The sequence below is a fragment of the Macaca mulatta genome, chromosome 7 (assembly GCF_049350105.2).
Source record: "Macaca mulatta isolate MMU2019108-1 chromosome 7, T2T-MMU8v2.0, whole genome shotgun sequence".
Taxonomy (NCBI): Eukaryota; Metazoa; Chordata; class Mammalia; order Primates; family Cercopithecidae; genus Macaca; species Macaca mulatta.
The window spans coordinates 29,870,683-29,885,639 of NC_133412.1; the positions used below are offsets into that span (position 1 = coordinate 29,870,683).

The 14,957-nt window shown below is 41.2% G+C and overlaps 1 protein-coding gene across 13 annotated transcripts in view; it reads right to left on the reverse strand.

Annotated features, from left to right (window-relative positions):
- Positions 1-10,828: 10,828 nt before the first annotated feature.
- The window catches only part of ATOSA (atos homolog A), a 132,974-nt gene continuing 128,845 nt past the window's right edge, over positions 10,829-14,957 (reverse strand). For all 13 annotated transcript variants that reach the window (XR_013395585.1, XR_013395584.1, XR_001445904.3 and 10 more), the window contains one exon: positions 10,829-11,480. Coding sequence is in view for 9 of the 13 variants with exons in the window: in XM_015142273.3 (XP_014997759.3) it covers positions 11,327-11,480 (154 nt within the window). In the remaining 4 variants the exon portion in view is untranslated. The remainder of the gene's footprint in view (positions 11,481-14,957) is intronic.

The following is a 14,957-nucleotide window of genomic DNA, read 5'->3' on the forward strand; positions in this document are numbered from 1 at the left end:
CAGTTCTGTACTTGGATCCCATTCTCTTCTAGGTTTATACAGCCTCCAGGAAATAACTTCCACCTTCATAGCTTTTTTTCTTTTTTGAGACAAAGTGTCACTCTGCCACCCAGGCTGGGGTGCAGTGGCACGATCTCAGCTCACTGTAATCTGCCTCCTAGGTTCAAGTGATTCTCCTGCCTCAGCTTCCCAAGTAGCTGGGACCACAGGCACATGCCACCATGCCTGCCTAATTTTTATATTTTTAGTAATTGTAGGCCAGGTGTGGTGGCTCACACCTGTAATCCCAGCACTTTGGGAGGCTGAGGTGGGTGGATCACGTGAGGTCAGGGGTTTGAGACCAGCCTGGCCAACATGGTAAAACCCTGTCTCTACTAAAAATACAAAAATTAGCTGGTCGTGGTGGTGGGCACCTGTAATCCCAGCTACTCGGGAGGCTGAGGCAGGAGAATTGCTCAAACTTAGGAAGTGGAGGTTGCAGTGAGCTGAGATCATATCACTGCACTCCAGCCTGGGCGACAAGAGCGAAACTGTCTCAAATAATACTAACAATAATAATAATTTGTAGGCCGGGCGCGGTGGCTCAAGCCTGTAATCCCAGCACTTTGGGAGGCCGAGACGGGCGGATCACGAGGTCAGGAGATCGAGACCATCCTGGCTAACACGGTGAAACCCCGTCTCCACTAAAAAATACAAAAAACTAGCCGGGCGCGGTGGCGGGCACCTGTAGTCCCAACTACTCGGGAGGCTGAGGCAGGAGAATGGCGTGAACCCGGGAGGCGGAGCTTGCAGTGAGCTGAGATCTGGCCACTGCACTCCAGCCTGGGCGGCAGAGCGAGACTCCGTCTCAAAAAAAAAAAAAAAAAAAAAAAAAAAAAAAAAAATATATATATATATATATATATATAATTTGTAAAGATGGGGTGTTGCTTTCTTGGCCAGGCTGGTCTCAAACTCCTGGCCTCAAGTGCTCCACCTGCCTCAGCCTCCCGAAGTGCTGGGATTACAGACTTGAGCCACTGGGCCCACTGGACATTCATAGTTTCAACTGCCATCTAGGGATACCTTCTTTTTTGGGGCTTCATTTTATTGTACTTCTAGATACTGCGTTTTTCACAAATTGAAGGTTTCTGGCAACCCTGCCTCCAGCCTCTATAGGCGCCATTTCTCCAACACCATGTGCTCACCTTGTGTCTGTGTGTAACATTTGGGTAATTCTTGCAATATTTCAAACTTTTTCATTATTATTACATGTATTATAGTGATCTGTGATCAGTTATCTTTAATATTACTATTGTAATTTTGGGGGAGTACCACAAACCACTCCCAAATAAGACAGTGAACTTAACCGACAAATGTGTATGCTCTGACTGCTCCATCAACCAGCATTCCCCTGTCTGTCTCTCCTTGGGCCTCCCTATCCCCTCCTGAGACACAACGATATTGAAATTAGGCCAAATAGTAACCCTACAATGGCCTCTCAGTGTTCAAGTGAAAGGAAGAGTTGCATATATCTTCCTTTAAATCAAAGGCTAGAAATGGCCAGGTGCGGTGGCTCATGCCTGTAATCCCGGCATTTTGAGAGGCTGGGGCTGGTGGATTGCTTGGGTCCAGGAGTTTGAAACCAGCCTTGGCAATATGGTAAACTTCATCTCTACCAAAAATACAAAAATTAGCCAGTCTCATAACCTGATCTCAAAATAAACAAATAAATAGATTAAATTTTTTTTAAAAGCTGGAAATGATTAAGCTTAGTGAGGAAAGCATGTCAAAAGCTGAGACAGCCAAAAACTAGGCCTTTTGTGCCAAAGAGTTAGCCAAGTTACGAATGCAAAGGAAAAGTTATTGAAGGAAATTGAAAGTGCTACTCCTGTGAACACATGAATGATATGAAAACGAGACAGCCTTATTGCTGATATAGTCCAAGTTTTAGTGATCTGTATAGAGAGCAAACCAGCCACAACATTCCTTTAAGCCAAAGCCTAATCCAGAGCAAGGGCTTAACTGTCTTCAATTCTATGAAGTCTCAGAGAGGTGAGGAAGCTGCAGAAGAAAAGTATGAAGCTAGCAGAGGTGAGTTCGTGAAGTTTAAAGAAAGAAGCCATCTTCATAACATAAAAGTATGAGGTAAAGTAGAAAGTGCTGATGGAGAAGCTGCAGCAAGTTATCCAGAAGATCTAGCTAAGCTAATTGACGAAGGGGGCTACAGTGAGCAACAGATTTTCAGTGTGGACAAAATGACCTTCTGTTGGAAAATGTCATCCAGGACTTTCATACTAGAGAGAAGTCAATGCCTGACTTCGAAGCTTCAAAAGACAGGCTGACTGTCTCCTTAGGGGCTATCGCAGCTGGTGACTTTAAGCTGAAGCCAATGCTCATTTACTATTCTGAAAATCCTAAGGTTCTAAATCTGCTCTACCTGTGCTCTGTAAATGGAACCACAAAGCCTGGATGACAGCACACCTGTTTAGAACATGGTTTAGTTTGGTTTAGTTAATATTTTAAGCTCACTATTGAGACCTACTGCTCAGAAACAAAAAAAATCCTTTCAAAATATTATAGCTCATTAACAATGCACTTTTCTAAGAGCCCCAAAGGAGGTGTACAAGGAGATTAATGTGTTTTCATGCGTTCTAACACAACATCCATCTTGTGGCCCAAAGATCAAGGAATAATTTCAACTTTCAAGTCCATTTTTTTTTCTTTGAGATGCAGTCTTGCTCTGTTGCCCAGGCTGGAGTGCAGTGGGTGCAATCTCAGCTTACTGCAGCCTCTGCCTCTTGGATTCCAGCGATTCTCCTGCCTCAGCCTCCTGGGTAGCTGGGATTTGCAGGCACTTGCCACCACGCCTGGCTAATTTTTAAATTTTTAGTAGAGATGGGGTTTTGCCATCTTGACCAGGCTGGTTTGGAACTCTTGACCTTAGGTGATCCGCCTGCCTTGGCCTCCCAAAATGCTTCAAGTCTTAATGGGAAATCCATTTTGTAAAGCTATAGCTGTCATATACAGTGATTCGTCTTATAGATGTGGGAAAACTAAACTGAAAACCTTCTGGAAAGAATTCACCATTCTAGATGCTATTAAGAACATTTGTGATTCAAGTGAGCAGGTCATTGTATCAACATTAACAGAAAGTTGGAAGAAGTTAATTCCAACCCTCATGGATGACTTTGAGGTATTCAAGACTTCAGTGGAGGAGGTAACTGCAGATGTGACAAAAAGAGCAAGAGAACTACAAGTGGAACTTGACAATGTGACTGAATTACTGCAATATCATGATAAAATTTGAATGGTTGAAGAGTTGCTTCTTATGGATGAGCAAAGTAACTGGTTTCTTGAGATGGAATTTACTCCTGATGAAGATGCTGTGAATGTTGTTGAAATGACAACAAAAACTTCATTCGTACTCATTACCAACCTCTTTTCATCCTCCTCTCCCCACTTCCTTCGCAGCTTCTGGTAATCACCATTCCTCTCTCTACCTCCATGAGATCCACTTTTTTTTTTTTTTTAGCTGCCATATGAATGAGAACATGCTACATTTGACTTCCTCTGTCTGTTTTATTTCACTGAATATAATGACCCCAAATTCCATCCAGTTGCTGCAAATGACAGAATTTCATTCTTTTTTATGGCTGAATAATATTCCATTATGTATGTATACTACATTTTCTATACCTATTCGTCCATTGATGTACACCTAGGTTGACTCCATATCTTGGCTATTGTGAATAGTGCTGCAGTAAACATAGGAGTGCAGATATCTGTTTGACACACTGATTTCCTTTCTTTCCTTCTTCTTCTTCTTTTTTTTTTTTGAGACAGAGTCTCACTCTGCCAACCCAGGCTGGAATGCAGTGGCTTACTGCAACCTGTGCCTCCTGGGTTCAAGCGATTCTCATGCCTCAGCCTCCTGAGTAACTGGGATTACAGGATGCACCACCACACCTGATTAATTTTTAGACAGGGTTTCACCAGGCTGGTCTCGAACTCCTGATGACCTCAAGTGATCCACCTACCTTGTCCTCCCAAAGTGCTGAGATTACAGGTATGAGTCACTGTACTTGGCCAAGGATCTGAATTCTTTCCTTTTTTTTTTTTAACTAAAAAGTTTTTTTTTTTTTTTTTGAGACAGAGTTTTACTTGGTTGTCCAGGCTGGAGTGCAGTGGTGTGATCTTGGCTCACTACAACCTCCGCCTCCCAGGTTCAAACAATCCTCCCGCCTCACCCTCCCAAGTAGCTGGGATTACAAGTGTGTGCCACCACACATAGCTAATTTTGTAGTTTTTTGTAGACAGAGTCTCACTGTGGTGTCCAGGCTGGTTTTGAACTCTGAGCTCAAGTGATCTGCCCACCTTGGCCTCCCAAGGTGCCGGGATTATAGGCGTGAGCCACTGGACACAGCCATATGTCTTCTTTTGAGAAATGTCCGGTCAGGTCTTTTGTGCATTTTAAAATTGAATTATTTGGGTTTTTTTTTTTTTTTTTTTTTTGCTATTGTTTGAGTTCCTTATATATTCAATCTCTTGTTTGATGGAAGTTTGCAAGATTTGTAGCTTCTCTTGTCTTCATTTGTTTTCTCTGCTATGCAGACGATTTTTAGCTTGATGTAATCCCACTTGTCTATTTTTGCTTTTGTTGCCTGTGCTTTTTTTGTTTGTTTCTTTTAGAGATAGGGCCTCGCTCTGTCACCCAGGCTGGAGTGCCATGGTGCGATCTCAGCTCACTGCAACCTCTGCCTCTCGGGTTCAAGCAATTCTCCTGCCTCAGCCTTCCCAGTAGCTGGGATTACAGGCATGAGCCACCGTGCCTGGCTAATTTTTGTATTTTCAGTAGAGATGGGGTTTCACCGTGTTGGTCAGACAGGTCTCGAACTCCTGACCTCAGGTAATCCACCCACCTCGGCCTCCCAATGTGCTGGGATTACAGGCATGAGCCACCGCGCCTGGCCTGTTGCCTGTGCAACACCTGTTGAGGTGTTACCTAAAAAGTCTTTGCCCAGACCAATGTCCTGGAGCATTTACCCAATGTGTTTTTTTAGTAGTTTTAGGTCTTACATTTAAATCTCTAATCCATTTTGACTTGATTCTTGTATATGGTAAATGATAAGGATTTAATTTCATTCTTCTACATATGGATATCATTTTCCCAGCACCATTTACTAGAGAAACTGTCCTTTCCCCAGTGTATGTTCTGGGAATCTTTGTCAAAAATGGGTTGGCTGTGTATTTGTTTCTGGGTTCTCTCTTCTGTTCCTTTGGTCTACGTGTCTGTTTTTATGCCAATACTATTCTGTTTTGGTTACTATAGTTTTGTAGCACAATTTGGGTAGTATAGACATTTTAACAATATTAACTGTTCCAATCCATGAGCAAGGGATAGCTCATGGTGTGTTCTCTTCAATTTCTTTCATCAGTGTTTTATAAATTTCCTCATAGAGGTCTTTCACTTCTTTGCTTAAATTTATTCCTAGGTATTTTACTTTTTTTGTAGCTATTGTAAACATAATTGCTTTTGTTTTCAGATTGATTGCTACAACAAAAGGTTTTAAAATATTATATAAACTTAGCTCATAAAGCAGTGGCCAGGTTTGAGAGGACTGACTCCAATTTTGAAACAAGTTCTACTGTGGGTAGGTAAAATGCTATCAAACAGCATTGCATGCTACAGAGAAATCTTGTGTGAAAGGAAGAGTCAATTGATGAGAAACTTCATTGATGTCTATTTTAAGAAATTCCTACAGCCACTCCAACCTTCAGCAACCACTACCCTGACCAGTTGGCAGCCATCAACAAGGCAAGATCCTCCACCAGCAAAGATTATGACTTCTTGAGGGCTCAGATGATTGTTAGTATTTCTTAGCAATAGATTGATTTTTTTTTTTTTTGAGATAAGGTCTCACATTGTCACCCAGGCTGGAGTTCAGAGGTGCCATCATAGGCCACTGTAACCTTGAACTCCTGGGCTCAAGTGACAATAAACTATTTTTTATTTTTATTTCTTTTAGAGACAGGGTCTCACTTGTCACCAAGGCTGGAGTGATCTTGGCTCACTGTAACCTCAAACTCTTGGAGTCAAGTGATTTACCTGTCTCAGCTTCCCAAAGTGCTTGGATTACAGGTGTGAACCACCATGCCCAGCCCCATCATCTGTTTTTTGTTTAGGGTGTGTTTTTAGACATGATGCTATTGCACACTTTTTAGACATGATGCTATTGCACACTTCTAAGGTACAGTATAGTATAAACAGAACTTTTAAAAATTATTATTTTGAGGGGAGTTTCACTCTTGTTGCCCAGGCTGGAGTGCAATGGCATGATCTCAGCTCACTGCAACCTCCGCCTGTCGGGTTCAACTGATTCTCCTGCCTCAACCTCCCAAGTAGCTGGGATTACAGGCATGCGCCACCATGCCTAATTTTTTGTATTTAGTAGAGGTGGGGTTTCACCATGTCAGTCAGGCTGGTCTTGAACTCCTGACCTCAGGTGATCCACCTGTTTCAGCCTCCCAAAGTGCTGGGATTACAGAGTGCGCCACTGCACTCAGCCAAATGTAACTTTAATATGCACTGGAAATAAAAAAACGTGTATGACTTACTTTATTGTGGTCTGGAACCAAACCTGCAACATCTCCAAGGTATGTGTGTATTCTAGATTAGTGCTGTCTCATAGCACTTTGTGTGATGGAACTGTTCTATATGTGTGCTCTCAAATATAGTAGCCACTAGCTACATATGACTATTGAGCATTTGAAATGTAACTAGGGTAACCAAGGAATTGAATTTTTAATTAATTCTATTAGCCATAGGGAATAGAATCACAGAGTGACCCTTTAGACAGAGATTCTCATTAAGTTTGGGGCAAGGTCCAAGAATTGATGTTTAACCAAAGTTCCCCTGGTGATTCTGATGCATACACGCACAAAATATTTTTTTGATTTGGAACTTGATAGGTGTATAAAAGCTTTAAAAAGAACAGGGTTCCTTTTGAGGTTTAGTTGGCCTAGTTCAAGAGTTTATAGGAGTAAGGAGATGAAGTAATGTCTCCCTCCATTCAATCCTCAAACAATTGAGAGAGGAAGTCCACCTGCATCATCAGAGTGTAGCAAACACCAAAAACAGGACACATTTTGAATGAGAGGAAGAGACTGGAAAATCAACTCAGGGAAACCAAGTGAGATACTGAACACCAGAAATCCTGGGATGAATGGTGATTTCTGTGAGCAAAGCCCAGAGATTATTAACTGAATAAACAGGTCAGATAACTGTAAACAGCAGTTTCAACAACTTGCGTGTTGAAAGTGGAACTTAGAAAGTGGATGATCCCACTTCTCTAGACTTAGTGGTTGGAACAGGAAAATTTTGAATAAATTAAAAATAAAGGGCTGGGTGTGGTGGCTCACGCCTGTAATCCCAGCACTTTGGGAGGCAGAGGTGAGTGGATCACTTGAGGTTAGGAATTTGAGACCAGCCTGGCCAACATGGTGAAACCCTGTCTCTATTAAAAATACAAAAATTAGCTGGGCATGGTGGCAGTGCCCAGCTACTCAGGAGGTGGAGGCAGAAGAATCAACTGAACCGGCGAGGCAGAGGTTGTAGTGAGCCAAGATCATGCCACTGCACTCCAGCCTGGGTGACAGAGCGTGACTCCATCTCAAAAACCAAAACCAAAACAAAACAATACAGTGAACAATAGGGTAAAAGGGGATCTGGAAGAGACCTGAAAAACTGAGTCTTTACCTCATGCCTCCTGACAGTATATTACGTTGAATAGCCTCTGAGTTGCATTAGGATATTCATTCCCAAAGTTGCAGGTTTTAAAAAAATTGGACACTTGAGGTAGGCATTTCCTTACTATACCTCACTTACCACGTGGAAAGTTATTATCTTTACTTCCAAGACTATTGATGGAAAGTATATTTCTGGTGGAAAAATACAATGGAAATGAGGAAAAAAGGCAAAATATCAGTGTAGTAGAGTGAAAAAGACAATCTTTAACTCAGATTTGAATTCTGGTTCTTCTACTTATTGCCAGTATGACCTTGGGCAAGCTTCAAACCCCCTTTTAACTGGAGAATAACTGTAGAATTTTCACTCTTTTTCTGAAGCATGGTTTTTAAGGACTCAGTGACATATAAACTGCCTGTACAATGCCTAGCACATTGCAAGCATTCATATGTTCTCTTCCTTCTCCCCATGTCCACATTTTTGCCGTATCTCCCACAGATAGCCTATGATGGAGTAGAATGGGCTGATTCCAGTGCTATATAGGGATAGTCTAGGGATTTAGAGTTAATGCTCACCAATATGAAAAGCCTACTTCCATTTGATTGATCCTGTTTTCCTAGGTCTAGTAAACCATATGGTGTATCACATACCAAATTTTCAGCAGTCACCAGCCCTGTTAAAGCAGTAGCTGCAAAGATCAACTTGAGGGAGGGGACTTTTTCATTTACTTTATATACTTATATGGTGTGAACATTTTTTATAATAGACATGTATTTTATAAATTAAGTCAGAAAAGAATCACCACTTTATTCACAAAGTTAATTAGGAAAGAGTGAGGATTTCAAAGATGAAGCCTTTGAAGGAGAAATTTTCCCCTTCGTTAGCCCTCAGGGAATGACAGATCTGGTGAGGGAAAATGGCAAGAGGGGAGAACCTTCTGTTGGGTATTTTCCAGCCAGACCTCATTTCATCACTTCGATTTTAATTCTCATGACAGATTTTAGCATTGTAATAGAAGAAAATCTCCACAGGTTATTTGTGATCCATAGTTCCTTTTTTTTTTTTTTGAGACGAAGTCCTGCTCTGTCTCCCAGACTGGAGTTCAGTGGGGCGATCTCGGCTCACTGCAAGCTCCGCCTCCCAGGTTCACGCCATTCTCCTGCCTCAGCCTCCAGAGTAACTGGGACTACAGGCATGCGTCACCACGCCTGGCTCATTTTTTGTTTTTTTTTTTTTTTTAGTAGAAATGGGGTTTCACCATGTTGGCCAGGATGGTCTCGATCTCCTGACATCATGATCCGCCCGCCTCGGCCTCCCAACCGTAGTTCCTTTTTAAAGGGAGTTAGTTATCAGTTATGACTCATTTTATTGATCTGCAACACTGCCAACTGGGCCTGCAGTAAGATCTCTAGTATCTATCACAGGTAACAATGTTGGTTGTCTGCTGGTATCTTTCTGTGCATGCCAACACTCAACTGTTATATAATCTAGTGATATAATTGAATACAGATAATAGAGATGTGGTAATGCCTTGGCCTACCAAGGGTAGAAAAAGAACCAGTGTGATAGAGATAATGCCAGGGCAAGTGAGAACAGACGCTGGGTAATTTTTACCTCACAGAGGAAAAACATAAGTGAAAAAGGCCCTAAGTAGAGGAGCAAAAGGTCAGCACGTGCTTGCTCTGCACAAACTTACCAGGAAGAAAGCACAGGATGTACCCAGGTGTTCCATTCAACTTCAAAGTTTCTAAAAACTGCTCAGAAAGGTTGGAAGACCATGTACTAGAAAGAATTCCGGAAAGACTGCAGTGTGGTATCCATGCAAAAAGACACCTGCACACAAGTATGTGACTATTTTTTGGGTAAACTTTACTGGAGAGGTCAAAAAAGAAATTTAAAAATGTTTTTGATGTTTTCCAAGTTTTATATAAAATTATCAATATTGACTTTTACCACATGCATATCTAGATTTATATATTGAAATACTTAAAGAATTACATAACAGAATTTAAGAAGAGAAGGCACATTAATCATACTCTCGCCACATTTTCTCAATCACATAGACCTGGAAACATTAGGGGATTCCTGGAGTCAGTTCCATTAGATACCATTAGAGCTGGGACTACAATCCAAACCTTTGGGTCCTTGTCCCATCTGTTTTCCACACAGTCTCAAGATTGAAAACAATCTTCATAAATTTGCACCACTGAAATATATTTTTTTAGTTTTATGGAATATAAATAGCCTTTTTAAACTGATATTTTAAAAGAAATATATTAAGAGGTATCTGCTTGCCATTCCACAGTCTGCTGGCCTGCAGCCACATACTCATCACCTGGACAGATAGATTCTCTTAAGCAGTCTGTCTAATGCCTGGGTCCGAAAGTAGACTTTCCCCTTTCCCAATTCCAGACTGCTTACCAGGTTCTAGATTCCCAGGTCTCCTGGGTCTGGCCTACTTGAGTGGTATGTTTTTTTAACTTGCAGTCATAGATTTCTACCAGCATTCCTAGTATTTTTGCCTTGTTATTTAATCTGCTGTTGCCCACTGTCTGAGCACGAACATCTAAAAACCACCCTGTTTGTTCCAAGGGTGTTGGAAGACAGACTTCTGATGTGCTTAGTGATAAACTGGGAACAAGACTCAAGACATCTTCCCCTTCCTCTTTGCAGCTGTAGAGCTAGAATGAAAATGCCTAATGGCTAATTCACTCAATCACATAAATGTCTCATCTACAAATAAAAGCCAAGTACACGTGTCTTAGTTTTTTTTGCATATATTTACAATATAAATACTAATTTGTTTCCAAAGTACATATTCTTTTAACAGTTTGAGAAAATTATCTAGCATAGGACAGTAATTTAATGTAAAGACTCTATAGTAGTGATTAAGGAAAAATAGAACTGTTTGGGGGATAAGGAATCCTGGCTATGAATGGGCATGATGATCTGAACTTGCAAAGGGAATGTGAAGCAGCTTAGTCCACATTGCACTGCTAATACAATACGTTAAAGGGCTACTGTGTGAGATAGCAACCTGGATATGGTGTTATAAAAACTAAACATGAGAGATATAAGAAGTACACATGCTTGCATAGTGTGTTAATTTTAAAGAAGCTCAACATTTTATTCTCATTTTCAATAACTTAAATGAACAGCACTTAACACATCACACAAAATTAAAGACTTGTGCATATATTTCAGATTTCAACATTAATGTCAAAAATACATAGTATGATTTTACATAGGATTTGTGCTACATTAGAACACTAGAGACAAACATCACTTGAGTATTAAGGAAAACATTAAATATTAAATAACTGAGAAATAAAATGTGTAAACACTAATCTAACTGGGGGTTTTGCTATTGCAACACGTCCAATGAAGTGGTTTCAACAGTACAAAAAGTATTAGGACATGAGTTTTTCCAGTCTACATGGAATATATGGATTTCATTTCAGGAATCCTTTCATAAAAACTGGTCCAGGATAACGGGAGAGGATCCACTCTCCTGATTGTTAATTTGGTACACTCCATTCTATGCTAATTTTTACTTGCAAACTTGGGTACTGAGTAAATACTTTAAATCATCACTCCTTATCAACATCTTGGTGAAAACTGAGGGTTTGTTGGCGATTCAGTGTAAGATTTGAGTTCATATGCAGCACCGCTATCAACCTCCATTGACTTTCTAGAGAACAGGAGCCGTACATCTCTATGGAGGTAGATCTTTCCAGATTTAGAACTCTGGAACCTAAACAAATAAACAAAATATAAAACATTTCAGAGAATGAGTCTTTAAAATAAACTAGAATAATTAAAATTTGAAAGCAGGAAGAACTAATCTTGCTACAATATTAGGTCAACACTAACTCTTTAACATGATATTTAAGGTCTTTTCTAAAGACCAAAGCATATGCTTTTATTTAAACGTGCTCTCTTACCATTCCCTAAATACCTCATACTCCTTTTCCTTCCCTCAATGCCTGAGATGCTTCTTCCTGTAAATCTTGAGTGTCAAATAGAATCTTACTTTTCCTCCCTGACTCCACAGTACACGCACCTTTCCTCATCTGCAGGTTCACATGGCAGTTCACTCACATTACTCAATAACATTACATTTGGGCTCTGTAGCCCTGGCATCTTCTAGCTCCATAGACCCATTTCACACAACTTAGCCTCCCATAATTTGGGGCAGATGATAAAAAACTGTAATCAACAGTGGCTAGGCTAAGTAAAACCCAGCCACCATCAAAAGTCAAGAGAAAAGTTAGCAGTAAAATGAAAATGGCTATCAAAGGCCGGGCGTGGTGGCTCAAGCCTGTAATCCCAGCACTTTGGGAGGCCGAGGCGGGCGGATCACGAGGTCAGGAGATCGAGACCATCCTGGCTAACCCAGTGAAACCCCGTCTCTACTAAAAAAATACAAAAAAAAAACTAGCCGGGCGAGGTGGCGGGCGCCTGTAGTCCCAGCTGCTCGGGAGGCTGAGGCAGGAGAATGGCGTGAACCCGGGAGGCAGAGCTTGCAGTGAGCTGAGATCTGGCCACTGCACTCCAGCCTGGGCAACAGAGCAAGACTCCATCTCAAAAAAAAAAAAAAAAAAAAAAAAAAAAAAAAGAAAATGGCTATCAAAACTGTATATGAAACTGTTTCTATCCACTGCCAATATCTGTAATACAGTGCAGGGATTTGGAATCTTCACTCACATTAACTTACCTACCAAACAGACAAACATACCCTGTAGTGTTAACTTCTCTTTGTTTTTCCCTTGGCATAGCATAAATACTCTCTGGGTTTGTGGATTTTACTCCTGAACTAGCTGAAAGATGTAGTGGTTACAGCTCTGTATGTTAAAGCAGACTGGCTCTGACTGGGCTTACTCTTCCCTCCTCTCTGAAGTTTTTCACCTTCCCAAACTGAAGGAGAACATTCTTTGGGAAGTATACCGTTTTCCCTAAAAAGGTTTCTTTAAAATGTCCTGTCATTATGTGGAGATTATAAAAGCTAAGGTGGCTGATTTTTACTCTGGCCAGTATTGGTTACAATTAGCTATGGTTGTTAAACTTCAAGAGGAATGGTGTCAAATGCAAGTTTAACCAGAGAGGGTTGAATCTTTTTCTAGGTTGGGAGGTATTCTCATAGTCTGCAATTTCATACCATGTCATTCATTTATTCACTCATTCATTTATGAGACAGAGTCTTGCTCCTTTGCTCAGGCTGGAGTGCAGTGGCGCGATCTCAGCTCACTACAACTTCTGCCTCCCAGGTTCAAGTAATTCTCCTGCCTCAGCTTCCTGAGGAGCTAGGATTACAGGCGTCCACCACCACGCCTAATTTTTGTATTTTTAGTAGAGATGGGGTTTCACAATGTTGGCCAGGTTGGTCTTAAGCTCCTGACCTCAGGTGATCGCCCGCCTCGGCCTCCCAGAGTGCTGGGATTATAGGTGTGAGCCATCGTGCCTGGCCATACCATGTCTTTTAAAAAAAGTTTTCCAAGTCTGTTTTTCATAGATTTTTCATTCCCACAATCTGTGTAACATTTCTCATGTGGCTTATATCAGGTAGTATCAGGTTTGGTTTAAATATGCTGGCTGAACATGTCTTTTGCATACAGAACAACAGGCAGAAGACTGAGATGAAAGAACTAATTAAATAGTGCTTTGGGAAGAATAATTAACAGACTTTCATATATGGGACTTGAGTGTACAGCTCGCTGCTTTTTCACTCCAGATCACCACTGCAAGGCATATATAAAGAAAGATAGGGCCGGGCACAGTGGCTCAAGCCTGTAATCCTAGCACTTTGGGAGGCCGAGACGGGCGGATCACAAGGTCAGGAGATCGAGACCATCCTGGCTAACATTGTGAAACCCCGTCTCTACTAAAAAGTACAAAAAACTAGCCGGGCGAGGTGGCGGGCACCTGTAGTCCCAGCTACTCGAGAGGCTGAGGCAGGAGAATGGCATAAACCCGGGAGGCGGAGCTTGCAGTGAGCTGAGATCCGGCCGCTGCACTCCAGCCTGGGCGACAGAGCGAGACTCCGTCTCAAAAAAAAAAAAAAAAAAAAAGAAAGATAGCAGGTGGTCACCATCAGCAATAACAGATTGAAGAAGTCTTCTGCCTGGACCTGAGATGAAAGTTGACTCCTCCTGATGAGTAACGCTCCTTACTGTAAGGAGTTAGTCTAAGATAAACATCACTGATGTGACTGAGGACTTTCTATGGAAGGGATCAGACAATTATTAGAAACAGAGTTACAGGCAAAAGTCTACTGAGCCCTCTTTTAACCAATCAATTCGCTCATTGATCCTGAGAGCTAAACTAGGATTTCAGGGCTGGAAACCTTCCCCTGGTATACTGACAACTTTGACCTCAAGAGCAAACAAGTGGCTTCTCACAACCTTGAACCACGAGTTGGGTAGTAAAAGTTAGAGGGAAAGATATTTATAATGGAAGGACTAGAGTATAAGCTCTACGAGAGCAGATTTTTGTCACTGCTGTTTTGCTAGTGTCTAGAAGCACGCCTGGCCCATAAACATCAGTTGAAGAAATGAATGAAGTTTAAGAACTTCTCTTTCCAATACAGTAGCCATTAGCCATATGTGGTTATTGAGCATTTGAAATGTAGCTAGCTCAAATTTAAGTGTAAAATACATACTTGATTTCAAGGAGTTAGTGATATTAAATATCTCATTGATAATTTTTATATCAGTTATATATTCAAATGGTAAAATTTGGATAGGTTGAGCTAAATAAAACATATTAATTTACCTGTTTATTACTTTTTAAACATGGCTATTGAAAAATATAGAATGATTTGGCTGGGCGTGGTGACTCACACCTGTAATCCCAGCACTTTGGGAGGCGGAGGCGGGTGGATCATGATGTCAAGAGATTGAGACCATCCTGGCCAACATAGTGAAACCCCGTGTCTACTAAAAATACAAAAATTTAGCTGAGTGTGGTGGTGGGCACCTGTAGTCCCAGCTACTCGGGAGACTAAGGCAGGAGAATCACTTGAACCGAGGAGGCGGAGGTTGAAGTGAGCCAAGATTGCGCCACTGTACTCCACCCTGGCAATGGAGTAAGACTCCGTCTCGGAAAAAAAAAAAAAAGAAAAATATAGAATGATTTATACGGCTCGCATTACTTTTTTTTTTTTTTTTTTTTTTTGAGACGGAGTCTCACTCTTGTCACCCAGGCTGGAGTCCAATGGTGTGATCTTAGCTCA